The 15,708-nt window shown below is 36.6% G+C and overlaps 1 protein-coding gene across 1 annotated transcript in view; it reads right to left on the bottom strand.

The window, feature by feature from the left end:
- Window positions 1-3,998: 3,998 nt before the first annotated feature.
- The window catches only part of oprl1 (opiate receptor-like 1), a 47,851-nt gene continuing 36,141 nt past the window's right edge, over window positions 3,999-15,708 (bottom strand). Inside the window, exons 3-4 of the mRNA XM_058764532.1 lie at window positions 13,064-13,416; window positions 3,999-5,748 (exon numbers count right to left, since the gene is read on the bottom strand). Of these exons, the coding sequence (XP_058620515.1) occupies window positions 5,225-5,748; window positions 13,064-13,416 (877 nt within the window). The 3' untranslated portion in view covers window positions 3,999-5,224. The remainder of the gene's footprint in view (window positions 5,749-13,063; window positions 13,417-15,708) is intronic.

Here is a 15,708-nt window from a genome sequence, read left to right on the forward strand (position 1 = left end):
CGTAAAGGAACTGCAGGGGTTGTGAGTTTAATGAAAAGCTAACAATGAATTAAATCATAAAAAAAAATTAAAATAAATCATTTTAAAACAAAGTCCCTTTCAAGGAAAGTCTCTTCACTCAGTGGCCATATTTGAAATGCCTAACGGGCAGCTCATACAAGACCAAGTCCTATCTTAATGAATGGGGGAATCCTGAAATCTGAAAAAACTGCTCGCTGAACTCGCAATTAAATTGCATACATCAAATCAGCAACAAAAATCTTAAATGAATTGCCCCATGAATGTTGTTTCTTAAAAAGCTTATTTTTAAGGCTAGACCAGCCAATGCGCATGCGCAGTCATAACGCACTTGTGCCTGTGCATGTGCATCAGCTGGTCTAGCTTCAGGTTTCTATGGGAACTGGAGATTCTAACGGCGCTGCAGTGACACAATGATTTTTCCAATCAGCGATTGGCTCTTTCATTTAGAAGGTGGGACTATTCCTCCATATTGTGTGTTGCAGTTTCTCCCATTCATAAGTATAGGAGTGAACAGTCTTTGTATTTCTATAGACATTCCCTGCGTCCCAGTGTGCATACTATCCACCCTATCTGCCCTAAATAGTATCGAAAATTACTACTGTCACATAGAATTTAGGATGGATAGTATGCACATTGTTTTAAAATAGCAATTAAAATGAAACACTTACAAAAAAAATTGCTATGTAACCATTAATCAACATCAAAGAAACCGTGAACATGCAAATGTGATACTTAATTATTGAAATATTTATTTTAAAATCTCAGGGGTACTTGAGTATATACTTAAAGTATATTTGACAAATAAGGCTTAGATGACAAAAACTTTTGGAATGCCTGCATTACATGTAAATAAGAAATCATGTGAAGTGAAAGTGACGTGACATGTGGCCAAGTATGGTAACCCATACTCAGAATTAGTGCTCTGCATTTATCCCATCCTAAGTGCACACACACAGCAATGAACACACACACCCGGAGCAGTGGGTAGCCATTTTTTTTGCTGTGGCACCCGGGGAGCAGTTGGAGGTTCGGTGCCTTGCTCAAGGGTATTGAAGGTAGAGAGAGTGCTGTACATTCACTCCTCCCACCTACAATCCCTGCCAGTACCGAAACTCGGACCCACGAATTTGTATGCATTTTAAGAATACATGCATTTTAATGAATTTGAAAGACAAAAGCCTTCCAAAGACATAACATAAACCTGAAATGATTTTCTTAAATTCAGTGGTCAAATGCTGTATCACCACCTGACTAATGACTGTGTAAATGTCCACAAAACTGAACTTTCTGAATGTATATAATCGGTAGGCTATTTTAGAAAGATGTAAAATTTTATGTAAAAGATGTAAAAATTTAAAAGATGTAAAAGAGAAATTAGGGAGAATCAATGAATTTGAATAATTTATTGCTGTTGTGTGAATATGTAATCATTTAATCCATAAAAAAGTAACTGTAGTCTGATTACGAATATTTTAAAATGTAATTTACTCTAATTACAAGTACTTAATTTTTGGAATCTGATTACGTAATCCAGATTACATGTAATCAGTTACTACCCAGCTCTGTTTGTACAATGAAATTAGCCACCAATTCACCAAAACAAAATACCAGATCCCATCACAAACTGATGCTCAGGTATCCAAATGGGAGCAAACCGCCATAAATATGTAATCTATTGTAAAGTCGTCCCAGAAAGACCAACTCACTATCAATGCCCCTGGTTTTAAAATGAAATACATTCACATATACAGTAGTATAGGTGTGTTATTAATATACATTTGGCCATATGTAGCTGCTTAACAAGCCTTTAATCCCACTGTGATTCATCTTCATCATTCATCAAACTAAAAAAGAAAAGTGTCTGCAACAAGATCAACACCCGCTTGAGAAAAACAGCTGAGACCTACTTCTAATTGAATCTCTCATATCACAAACTTATATTTTCAAAACATTTCCCCTAGTCCACATTACACTGAAATGGGAAATAAGATGGGGATGAGAAATCATGTTGCCATGGCAACGGAAATGAAAATATCAAATATTGATGAAATGCAACAGGAAACGGGGCTTCCTAGAGTTTGGCATACGTCTCATTTTGAGAGCGTGATTGTTTGATTTCGTAGTTAGCACTTGAACAAATGAAGTACGTGTGGGTCGCAACCCACCTACAGCCGTCTACCAGGTTCTGTTTTAACTTGTAGGTGCAAAATAAGAAAATATATTATTTTCATATATTTATTTATTATATGCTTAGCTTGGAGCTGCAGTGAGTGAACAGTAGGTGACGGGTGCATATGCAGCTTTAAAATATACAGATGAAAATGACTGAGTGCAAAGTAACAGTGTACATAATGTATGAATTACATCCTAAATAGCTGTACAGCTGCATCCCTGTTTATATTACGAAACTGTAATGACTGAAAGAGTGAAACAGGGCATACAAGTTAAAGATCTGGGCTGTGAGCCTAAAAATTGATGGTTCCAACTGAGGGAATTACACTGGGGAGTTACAGGGATACCAGCAATGGACTGACAAATGATGAATCTCAATCATTTTTGTGAATTTTAAGGAACACGTTCACATCCAAGGTTTTGTTTTCTTTTACAACCACAGTGAAATGAAACCCCATGGCAGACATACATGCTGTGCAGAGCGATTGAGGTGCCACTCAATATGAATGCATCTCATTTACACAGTTTTTAGTTGCGAAAAACAGGTGCAAGATAAAGTATGTGAACCCTTTGTCATAAAATGGTCTTACATCTTCAGGTAAGTCATAGCAATAGATGAACACAGTCTGCTCAAACCAATAACACACAAACAACTATAAATGTTCATGTATTTATTGAACCCACTGTGTAAACGTTCAAAGTGCAGAGTGGAAAAAGAATGTGAATCACTAGGTTTGGGGGCTGCTTTGTTGCCTAAAGCCCGTTATACACCAAGCCGACGGTTGGCCGTCGGGCAGTTTTTTTTCGTCGGCCGACTAAGTTTTCTCAGTGTGTTCCGCGCCGTCGGCTGAAGTTGGTCCTCGTCGGCTTTTTTTCGGCCGATTCGACATGTTGAATCGGCGTCGGAGCTCGTCGGTCAGTCGGGCCATTTGATTGTTCTGATTGGCTGTTCAGCTGGCGAACCAGTGCGCGAGAAAGGCGCAGAACGGACGTGCTACTTGGCCGTCGGTTGTCGAGCGTCGGCTTGGTGTGTCAGGGCAACTTTGGACCCAGACGCTGCCGACGTGAGCCGACCCCGCAGTCTGCTTTCGTCGCCACTAGTTTGTCGGCGTCGGCTTGGTGTGTACCGGGCTTAAGGTCCCGGACAGCTTGTTATCATTGACAAAATTAATGAATTAATTGCCAGTTTATCAGGAGACTATAAGCCCATATGTCCTCCATTTGAAACTCAAGAGAACTTGGGAGATGCAAGAGCACAACGACCCAAAGCACAGGAGCAAATCAACAGCAGAATGGCTTCAACAGAAGAAAATACGCCTCCTGATGTGGCTCAGTCAGAGTCCTGACCTCAATCCGAGTGAGATGTTTTAGCATGACCTCAAGAGAGCTACCAGGTTTCCCAAGAATATTGCTGACCTGAAAAGTTTTGTGAAGAGGAACGGTGCAAAATTCCTCCCAACTGGTGTGCCAGTCTGATCCGCAATTGAAAATGTTTGTGGAGGTTATTGTCACCAAAGGTGGGTCAAACTGTTATTAAATCCACCCTGCACTGTGTAAGTTTCCAGTGTGTTCCCAAAAAGCCTAAAAAAAATTACTTTTTTATAGGTTATTTTTTAACCTGACTTTGTTTGTCTGTTATGACCCATCAGACCCAACTTATCCAGAAACCCAAGGGTTCACTTACCTTTTCATGTAACTGAAATCAACATTATCAGCTTGTTATTCTGAGATGTATATCATTGGGATCTTTCAAAATAACATGCCGTAGGAGTTTTTAATCATAAACGGTGCTTTACAGCCATAGAAGTGCATTTTAATAACTGCTTTAATAAGTACGTAGAAGAGAAAAGGATTTCCCATATAGGCTGTGTAAACGTACATAGCACTAGCTGGCATTTAATTTCAGTCCATCAGAATATGGTCCCACCAGTCAATAAATATGCAAGTACAGGTAGAAGATCAGCCAATCAATGCAGCAAGTAAACAAACAATCACAATATCAAGTTAAAGTTTACAGGAATAAGCATTATGTGTACAATATATCTATATTCCACTGACACTTTTAATATATATATTTCTTTAATTTGGCGTAAATAGTCTTTTTTTCACATTCAGTGGTCTGTGATGTAAACCCATGACAATGCTGGCTCTTTGTTGTCCGTCTCATCGAGAAGAATCCATTATGTAATAACAAAACAAGATACAGAGCGAAGCAGAAACATTCGAGAAAAATTCGAGGTAATGCTGACCGACGTCTTCAACAATGCAAAGCCTCGAACGTGATTAACTTAATTTTATGCACATATATAATAGAACACTACAGCAACTGTTTTGCGATACGTTTTCATTTCTTTACAAGTATTTTTAAGCTTCAATCTGTGCTACCAATCATACATGTATATAAAATATTTTTGCTTATTATACAGTCAAACCAAGAAAAATATCGACTTTTTTTTCAATAACAATCAGGCTTTACAAGTCTCTGTAGTTTAAGATTCAGTGTCATAACTGTATGTAGTTATATAATACATAGTACAGTCCATTTACTATATACTGTTTATACACTATATATACTCTATAGTGTATATAGTACAGTCCAACACTTGGCAATACCACAAAAAGGACTGATACACTTAATCCATAGGTTCAGATGTATGTTTAAGGCCATGAAATTCTACAGTCTCAAATTTCAAGAGAAACATTGATTGTTGTAAAGAGAGACAAAAAAAGCATCTGTACAAGGCTGCAACACTGAACGACAAAGTGTAATAATTCTCGAATAAGAACAAAACCATGGACAATAACATCCAAAACCAATTAAGACACTGTAAAGTGAGCCCCTTTGTCCCTAAAAGGGCGTGTCATTTAACTTGACTCCGCCCTCACTCCTAGCCCAACCCTTTCCCCCGCCCACCTGACGGAGGTGACTGTGGTGCTAGAGCGTTGTAATCTGAGTCAACTCAGAGTTTGAGTTTCCTGTCCCTGGACTGGGTTGAGGCTCAGGGCTGACCAGGGGCAGCTCCACGCCTAGTCATGCGGGGTTACTGTTCCCGTCCGCAGTCTTGCAGTTGTAGGCCACCTCGCGTGCAATGTTGCGCATGCGGCCTGACTGCTGCGCATCGAGGCCAAACGGTGAAGGGTGGCAGAACTCGCGGAAGCAGCGCTTGAAGTTTTCGTCGAGGAACGCGTAAAGGACGGGGTTCAGGCTGCTGTTGACGTAGCCCAGGGCGATGCAGAAGTGCATGAACACCACCGTCTGGACGCTGCCCAAGTTGAAGCCCAGCGACTGCGCCAGGGCCATGATCTGGATGGGCGTCCAACACACAACGAAGGCCGCGACTACCACCAGAACCATGCGTGTGATGCGACGAAGGTTGCGATCTTTCTCCTTGGACCCCGAAAGGATTCGGACGCTACGGAGACGCTTCACCATGAGGCTGTAGCACACGCTGATGATCGCTACAGGAATCAGGAAGGAGAGCAGGAAAACGCACGTCCCGAACACTGGGTCCCAATAACTGCGAGGATCCGGGAGAACCAAGATACACTCGATGCCTGTGTGGAATGAAAAATATACATCAAAAGTCTTTTCGTGAATTTAAAAATATAATTTGATTTGAGGTAGCAAACAGGGTGCAGAATTGTAATTTAAGTTTGAATGTGAACAAGCAGAATTACATTGAAATATAATGCAAGTCATATAGCTAATTTATCTATAGAAAACAGTGTAAGATAAAAATATAAAAAGACTTGAAACTTGAATGTTTTGAGCAAGCAGACAGCAGATAGATCATTCCTCTTCCTGTCAAATTCCAGGTCAATAAGTTTAAATTGGATTTTGAATTTAAATTTGAATTTGAAAAAGAGAAACATCTGAAAATCTCTAAAATATTACAATGTATTTAATCTAAAACTGATAAGTTAATAGTGCCCCTCAATAATATTGAGTTCTTTACAGATTCAACATGCCCTTTTCAGAAAATGTTGTTTTTCACAGTTAATCATTTTCTCCTTGCCACTCCTCTTGACATTTTTGACAGCCTACCTCTGAGAGCATTAAAAGCCTCTCCATTCCTGAGATGTGTGAATTCGGACTTACTGTGAGCTACATCAACACTCCCATGAAACGGCTGTCAATCGTTAATGCCAAGAGATGGTCTTTTACTCATCTTGGCTGAAAAGCATTACATTTCTGTTACCTAGACTTCTGGACTGTGGAATCTGGTCTAACATATTTCAGCCTTGAACTGCCTACTTAGACAGGAAGAAAACACCCGACCAACATGCAAAGTGACCAACCTTAGTTTGATTTGTTTTTAAGTGCTGTTTAGGGGGAGTAAATGTAAATTAGATCATACCACAATAATCGAGCAACACAGAAAATAAAAATCCTCAAATTAAAGGTTCCATGAACAACCATACAGAAAACTAAGACCTTTATACCTTTTTAAAATGAAAACAATTAAGCCCTTGAAGCTTTAATCCTACTTTATTATTTTATTTATTTATTTATTTTTTCTTCTGACCTGGACGGTAAACACTTCAAAAGCACAATGCTCTGTAACGTAATAATTCTTCATGCAGCCAATATTGTGCACTAAGCACAAAATGTTAAAAATGCAAAACCTTTACTAGCATTTCTGAAAGCACCCTTCAAATAGATAAGATCAGCAATGTGTTTACAGGCCTTATGATAAAAAAGAAAAAAAAAAGAAACAAAATGTTACAAATTTATATAGCAGTGTACACTTACATAACATTTTAGGGCATGGCTGTAACCAGGGTTTGAAAATCAGTAAGGTCTGGGGTGGGGTTAAGAATTGTGCTATTGTAATACCTACAAAAAATACAAAAATACCTACAAATACAACTCATACACTAAAAGCATGTTAGATGTTTTCTTTGTTTTGGAGGGATGAACGCTGTTAAATCATACTATATTTATTGCTTTATAAGTTGTTAATATTTTACTATAGGTTAGGGGTGGATCATTTTATCATTTGTTTATTATTTATGCAAAAATACTTATTACAGTTATAGTTTTCATTAATAAGCATTGCTATGTAGATGATAACTTTGTCTAGTGGTCTTACAGTATGAATGTTTTTAGCATGACTTACTACTATTCTGAATGAAATAGCATAGACTCCTTCATGGCCACTGTTTGCATATTTCCTTTAATTCTGTAGCCTACTTATTATACAGATCTCTGTATTAGTGTTAAATTATACTGTTTTTGATGGCATCGATGACATTTCTTACAGAGAATTTAATGTTTTTTTTGTTGTTGTTGTTGTTTTGCCTTATTGAATGTGGACCCTGTCGTCAATAACCTGACCATAGGCTTTTTGATATTTTTAATCCTGAACTGCAACTTCCCAATTCTTAACTTTCAAAAGTGTCAAATTAAGAGGAAATGACAAGGCCAAAGAAGCTTATAATAGCTGGATCTAGCTGCGTCTGCGCATAACTCTCTCAAGCACTACTCACTCTGCCAGCATTTCACAGCGACATGTATATTTCTCCATCATTAGCAAACGGTCTAAATTGAATTACCTATAGCCTACATTCAGACACTCATATGAGGAGATTTAAATGACTAATTAGAAAACAGATTTTATTTTTGAACATGACAAATTTACCGAGTTCCAGACCTCCAGTGAACTCATAGCAGGCTACGGCCATGTTTTAGGGATACGATGGATCACAAACTCACAGTTCATATCACATTATGGTTTTTGAATTGTACATTGAATCATATTTCGGATCAGCAAAACGTTTTTTTTTAGGTAGGTCAAACAGTAGTGTTCAGGTACAAAAATTCAGTAACGAAATGTTAAATAACATTGCATAGTTTTCACTGTATAAATTAAATACAGATTCTTTATTGTTAAAGTTACAAAAGTTATTCTGTCAAGAGCAGTGAGTGGTTTTGATTTGTTATTTTATTAACATTAATGACACAGACAGCAGAAGGTTTGTTAGGCCGAAGTCACTTTAAGGCATGCACGGATCGCATATACTGTTACAAATATAAGACATAACTGATTGTGTTTACATGAATACTGATTGAGATTTTGAGAATTGTGTTTGTGTCTGTTTAAGCACAAGAATGTGCAAAAGAGAGCTAAATTCTATATTTGCACAAGTACCGAATTGCTTGAATATTTTAAATGGCAAGACTTAAAAACTTGTGCAAATGATAAACTAGCATCATCAATCTATGATGGTTAAACTTTTCAATTAATCTGTGAGGCACATGCATGCCATTCTGTGGGGCCATCCATATAGATCATGGATCAAATAAAATGTGTTACCCCCTAAAACATTTAGTTTGAAATCTCAATCAATCTATCTTTAAATCACTGGTCCAAAAACTGTACAGCATTATATTATTATCCCATTTGTTATGATGACCTTGTTTGAATATTTATCTGCACCCCACAATGTAATCTTATACAGTATATCTCTGTCAATCTTGCTAGAAAAGTGACAGTCTTATGTAAGTTATGAGTGGATTTTCATCATACTGGTCTAAAGTTTCTCCCTATCACATCTGCACACAAGTGGCAATCTGCTGCAGAGAACAGATTCTTCCATACATAACCTTTTTTTTTCACAAAAGTCAATCATATTGCAGGCCTTTCAAAATTGCAAATCCAAAACCAGTCACTCAAATCACATCAGTAAAACAGCAGGATTTTGACAAGCACAAATCTCCATGTGTCTTCAAAGACTGATGGAAACAGACAGGAAAATATTTTTGCAACTGGTTGGCATTAGTTATATGTGCAAATAACTGAATTACATGCAAACCATGCAACTGTCTGCAATGTTTCTGTATTTGTACAGTCTCACCAGTATGGAATATGAAATTCTAATTCATCATGTTGTGACCAAGCAACTCCCACAGAATCGAGAGCTTTCACAGTGATTTACGAATCATTGTTGCAAGTCTTGTTTGTTTGAAAGCTATTTTGAGATGGAACAGCTTTGCTAAGAACCTAAACATGGCTTTAACAGCTACACTGCTGGACATTTGTTTACAGACATTCATCCACATCCCTGTACCTCTGAATCTCTGTCATCCTCCCTCCCTCTGCTTCTGTCTGTCTTTCACTGCAGTGTCAAAGGCAGCAGAATGCAACTTGCATGAAGTGATGAATAAATAAATATGTTGCAGCCTGGCAGTAGAGGAGAGGAGAGAGAGTGTTACGAAAGAAAGCTGTCTGAACATTCTGCTGGGAGGAACACTGATCATCTGAGTACTGCGTGTCCAAAGAGTTTTAGTTATTTTCATCAAACTCTACAGTAAAGCATACTGGTGTTAATTGAACCTATTTAGGTGGGCTTCTGCTACCTGTTTTTCATCTCAGACCCCAAAGGATCTGCAATTAATTCAGCTGTCAGCACCCTTAAAAATCTGTGATTATGTGATTTTCCTTCACGCTTGGTGAACAGAGGTGCAGTAAGCTATCGGAGCAATGGTGCATTAAGCTATTTACACTTTTCATTGCTCTGCCACTGTTTAGAAGAAAACATAATGCTTATAGTAATGAACTTTTTTAGTGTCATCCAAACAACAACAACAGCAGCAGCCAATCAACATATTAGAATGATTTCTGAAGGCTCATGTGACACTGAAGAATGGGGTAATGATGCTGAAAATTCAGCTTTGCTAAAAAATAAACATTTTTTTTTAAATATTTGTAATAATATCGGTAACACTTTGTATTGATAGTCCACTTTAGACATTCTGCTCACTATAAGTAACTTTGCTACTACATGTCAACTACCAGTCATTTAAGTATACGTAGACTGTCTGCTTAACATCTGCTAACAATTGTACTGGTTCCAAGTAGGGATGCACTGATCTGATACTCAGCATCGGTATCGGCTCCGATACTGACATTTTCTGATGGATCGGGTATCATCAGATGAGACCAATCCAAATCTGATATTCTGCGTATACTATTCTGTGTTATTGCTAAACTCCATGAAAGGCACAAAAACATTATAGGCCTAAAGCACCGTAAAGTTTTCATGCACTATATTTCAAGTGTTCTGACACCGTTCCATAGTTTAATGTGTGGTACAGATGAATGTTTAAGTCGTTAAATTCAAGTTCATGTAAAATTCGCTGCGGCTGTCTGTCATCCTCCATTCAGCATTCAAACTGCGTGTCGCATTCAGTTACTACAGTCAAAACAATGAAACTCTCTCTAAGAGTGCACAGTAACTGAAGTTTAAAACTGTTAAAGAAAAGGCGCATTAAACTATCACACAGATATAATACACATATGTATCTCTTCTCTTTGTGCTTTGAACTTTGCGCTCTGTGACTCCATGTTGCTTCAAGCGCATCATTAATGCGCACGGGATGCGCATAAGCGTTTTGTGCCATTCTGGATTGGGCCTTTCATATTATAATAATTTTGCGCAATGAAAGATTATTAATAGCCTTTCTTGTTCTGTCCTATCTATCATATGTTGCTGCCTCATTACTGTGCTATACATTTAAAAGAAATGTATTTTAATTTATAGTATATACAAACAATACCAAGAGCTATGTACCATTTTAACAGATTTAGTCATACCCTTATTAACTTAAATAACGCCCACTAAATAATGTTATTTCACTAAATGTTTAATTTTGTAAAATTATTGTGCACTCATGATTTTTCTAGAATAACTTTTGCTACTGAATAATCTACTAATCTAGTTTATAACAGCATTTTTGTTATAGATTATGATTTTATAATTTTTCATTTGTTATTTTTCTTTAAAATCAAATTGTCTATATTTAGTAGATTGTGTTTAACACACAAAACAGTGATGATCAGGTCACCACACTGAGGTATAGAAATTCTATGTTGATTAAAAAAAAAAAAAAAAAAAAAAACTCAGTGAGCTCCTATACTCCTATAGAATTTTTGATATTGGATTGAATCGGTTCTTTAAAAAATGGTATCGGTGCATCCCTTCCTAAGCAGACATTTTTTAATGTATATAAAGCAACTGTTATAATGTAAAATTAACCTCTAACTCATCTGCATGTAAATACTGTGTCCTGTTTCTAAAGTGCTGGTTTAGTGGTGATTATTTCACAGAGAGGGATTTCGAGATCAGAGAAGGTTTTCCAACACAATACAGCTAAATGGGCTTATCCACTAGTCTTCAGGATCTTTTAGGTTCATGAATAATGGATTTTGAAAGAGAGGAGGGTGCTGAAGAGATGTCGCAGAGGGCACAGCAGAGATTCAGGACATATACATAAATACTAATGAGTGGACATAAATAGAACTATATAACGTCACAAAATAATATATAATAATAATAAATAAATAAAAAACGTTACAGCTCTTTAAGAGATTTTACATTGACATTATTTTCTGGACAATTCAACTGTTTTATTTTATTTTATTTTATTTTTATTTTTTAATTGTAAATCATAGTAGTATTTTTTTTAATATGAACTAGGATTTTTTCCCAATGAGATTTACTCCTTCGCACACTCAAAATGCATTGCATACCCACATACCAAATACACACTCACATTTATATACTTAATAAAAAAAAAGTGAGCTTGTTGTTAAACCTGTTTCCTGATAATACAATTAATGTAGCAAGGCACTTTCATGCTCTTTTCAACTAAAAAGAAACCTCATTCAATTAGGAAATGTTATGATTATCAAGAGCTCAAGCCACAGGGAGGAAAGGTCTTTCTGGGTTGCCCGTGGTTCTGCTTTCAGAGCAGTGTGCAGAGCAATTACTGTAACCTCAATGGATCCAATAACAGCAAAATGATTAACACTGAAATGCTTTGGATGTGCTTTTTAAAGTCTCTTAATAGTGCATGCATTATTGACAAACAAACCCTACACACATATACAGTCATTTTACGATTCCCCTGTAGGTCTCAGGTGTTGCAATTTGTTATTTGGCGTGCTGGTGCATCCTACGATAGTTGAACGGCTGCTCACAAATGAATGTTGCATAAATGTTTAATATTCACTGACTGGCCTGTGAGCTACTGTGATTATTCGCACATTTCCTGCAGTTGAGGGAACCTTTTACATTAAAGTCGACAGGAAACAGCTTTTACAACCTGTTTTACTTTCATCATTTGACATACACTACTGGTCAAATGTAAATTTTTTGAAGAAGTCTGTTTTGTTCACTAGGGCTGCATTTATTTGATCAAAAATATAGTGAAAACAGTAATATTGTGAAATATTGTTACAATTTAAAATAACTGTTTTCTATTTTAATATATTTTAAAATGTAATTTATGATGCAAAGCTGAATTTTCAGCATCATTACTCCAGTTTTCAGTGTTACGTGATCCTTGTAATATGCTTTTTTATTTCACAATTCAAACTTTTTTACTTGTAATTCTAAAAAAAAAAAAAAAAAAAATAAAAAAAGTGAGATATAAAGACAGAACGGGTTAAGTAAGAAAAAATATGGGTGAAGAAAAAGAAAGAATAAAAGAAAGAAAGAAAGAAAGACATACTTTTATTCAGGATTAAATTTTAAAAAATTCAGCTTACTGTTTTTATTGTATTTTTGATCAAATAAATGCAGCCTTGGTGAGCATAAGATCCTTCTTTTAAAAACATTAAAAAATAATTAATAATCAATTAAATTATTCCAAACATGACGGTAGTGTATTTCCAAAACTGAAATTGGATATTCAATGAAAATGATTACAGCACTTACTTTTTTGGGAAGGCTTTTTAAAATTATGTGCAGGAATATGTGCAATCTCAAATAAAATAGTTGCAGAGAATATTAAGTAAAATTAGGCCTAAAAGAAAATAAAAGAAAATAAAAAATAATAGGGTCATAAGTGTAGACACACACTCACCATTGTCATTCTCCACGTCTCCAAGTACCATAGCCGGGACCCCTATGGCTGAAGCCAAGACCCACACGCAGATATTGACCACCTTGGCCTTGTGGGGCGTCCGCATGTCCAGGGCTTTCACCGGGTGGCACACGGCCACGTATCGATCCATGCTCATCACAGTCAAGGTGAACACACTGGTGAACATGTTATAGTAGTCGATGGAGACGACCGCCTTGCACAAGGCATTGCCAAAGGGCCAGAAACCAAGGAACACATCTGTGCCCTGGAAGGGAAGGGTAGCCAAAACCAGTGCATCAGCCAGTGCCAGGTTAAATATATAGATGTTGGTAGCTGTCTTCATCTTGGTATATCTGGGAAAGTGACAGAGAAGGAGACAACAAAAAAAAAGAAGGATGAAAATATAAATCAGGATGAACAGCTAAACACATTTATCCTGACAAAGTCTGTATTTGTGAGGAAACAGATCAGTTGTCGCTCCCCTGGGCCCTCCGCAACAATGACATTAAAATGACATTTCACATCAAATCCGCTTCGCTTTTTAATGGTTTGTTGGCAATCTCTTGTTTTATTTGAAAACTAGAACCTGTGATCCCCACTGTGGAAATGCACCAAGATTCATAAACGATTACAAATATGAATATAGCACTGCCACGACAACGGATGAAAAGCAGGAATTATTTGGTTGGCTGCTGTTTTATGATGTTTGAGAAAGGCTGATAACAGTTGCTGTTCTGTACCAACAATCCTATCATTTATCACAGCTCCACCTCCACTCAGGATCTAACAAAAGATGTGGTGAATCGAAAAAACACCCCAAATCACACCGAAGAGTAGATTAACATCGGTGGACTTTGAAAAGTGGTGTGTATTGATGCCGTACCGCAGTTGAAACAAGATACCTTCTGATGTTCATTCACGTTTATTTCGTGCTATAACTAGTAAAGAGGAAAAGATGATTGGTTCACGTGCCGCTTGAACTGAGGCGCTGCAGCGATCTGTCATGACACAATAAAGAGCCACAAAACGGTATTTATTGTTTCAGTTGACTTGATTATTTCAATTATAATAATTAAGAATGAACTTTTTCTCAAAAAATAAATGAGCCACTTATTTTGAGCTGAAATTGCAGAGCCAATGTTTTGCGATATGGAGTGATCCTTAAAAATATCAGCTTGGTCTAATCTAGTGTTTTGTTCCTCTGTAATCAAAATGACATTTAACAGTAATGACTGGTATTCAGACTGGTTCAGCAGGTGAGAATTTGTGTCTGATGCTTCTACTATCTGTTTGGATAATAAGCCTGGATTTGTTTGTTTGTTTTTCATGAGAGATGTCCTTCATATAATTTGAAATAATGTGAATACATTTAGCATAATGAGGTCCTGCTTCTGACATCATCATGCTCCATCTATTCCAATCCTTTCTAAATCAGTTTTGCTGCATGTAAGCATGTAAAAAAAATGAATGAATGGACACCGAATTAGCATAAATATACAAAGAAAAATTTACAGAAAAAAAGAGAAGAAACAATACAGTATAAAGCAATAATTTTAATACATTTATGTATTTGCAAAATAGTTTTCCCCCAATGGTCCAAATATGCATTTTTCACTAGCTTTTTTCTTATTAGGTTTTGGTCAGCAGTTTATTCGGAGTCAGCAGACAGGCCAATCTCATTTTCAATTTTCAGTTTTAGTGCACTTTAATGGCATGCAATGCAAATTAAAGTATAATCATAACAGTGCCAGTAAACAAGTAATATTAACCAATGAATCTACCAGTGATGCAAATAAATAAATAAGCATAATAATAATAAAGAAACTTTAATACAGCAACATTAGAGGATGGCACAATGCTTTTTGCCTCCTCTGCTGTCCTTTTTCAGATTGTTATGCAACAGCGAGAGCCAGCCTGAGAGAGTACGGTGAAGAATTGAAGAAGAAAGACAGCAAAACATCCTCCTCCAGTCCTGAGTCACGCAGGTATAGAGCCATTTTAATCATCCAACATCACCACAGAAAAAAAAAAAAAATCACATGAAATAGAATCGAAACACGAGGCCAGTGGATCCAGCAGTAAGTACCGTCAAAACTTATACCATCAAATATGGTACTGTTAGATTATTTGTTGAACCTCCTAGGAAGTGGAACATAAGATTTGAATTGCATTCTCACTCAGACGGTGTTTTCATATTTCCAGCTGTATGACAATACAAACATTGACAGACACTGCTGTGAAATGACACAAATGATAATACTTTCATTGGACTTCATAATCCTAATCATAAATCTGTATGTGTGTGTAAGAGCTACAGCATAAATATTAGCACACCGCTTATGAGCCCCTCTGGGTTTATTGTGACAAGTTAGCCGGCAAATGAAAACAACACCCTGTTTTCACTGATATATCATATTTAATAAGCAGTGAATAGACTTCATCGTTAGAAGTTAATGGTAATTCTCTTATAACTGGCTCAGTGTATATTTTGATGACAGCACTGCGCATACAGTTCAATAACTCAATGACTGAAAAATCATATTAGCATATTTCACAAACTGAGTATCTTAATATGATTTCAACCACAGAACATAACTTTTCCAGGAAAAAAAAAAAAAAAAAGAATAAGTAGTTAAAACTGTTTG

The sequence above is a fragment of the Onychostoma macrolepis genome, chromosome 23 (genome assembly GCF_012432095.1).
Source record: "Onychostoma macrolepis isolate SWU-2019 chromosome 23, ASM1243209v1, whole genome shotgun sequence".
Taxonomy (NCBI): domain Eukaryota; kingdom Metazoa; phylum Chordata; class Actinopteri; order Cypriniformes; family Cyprinidae; genus Onychostoma; species Onychostoma macrolepis.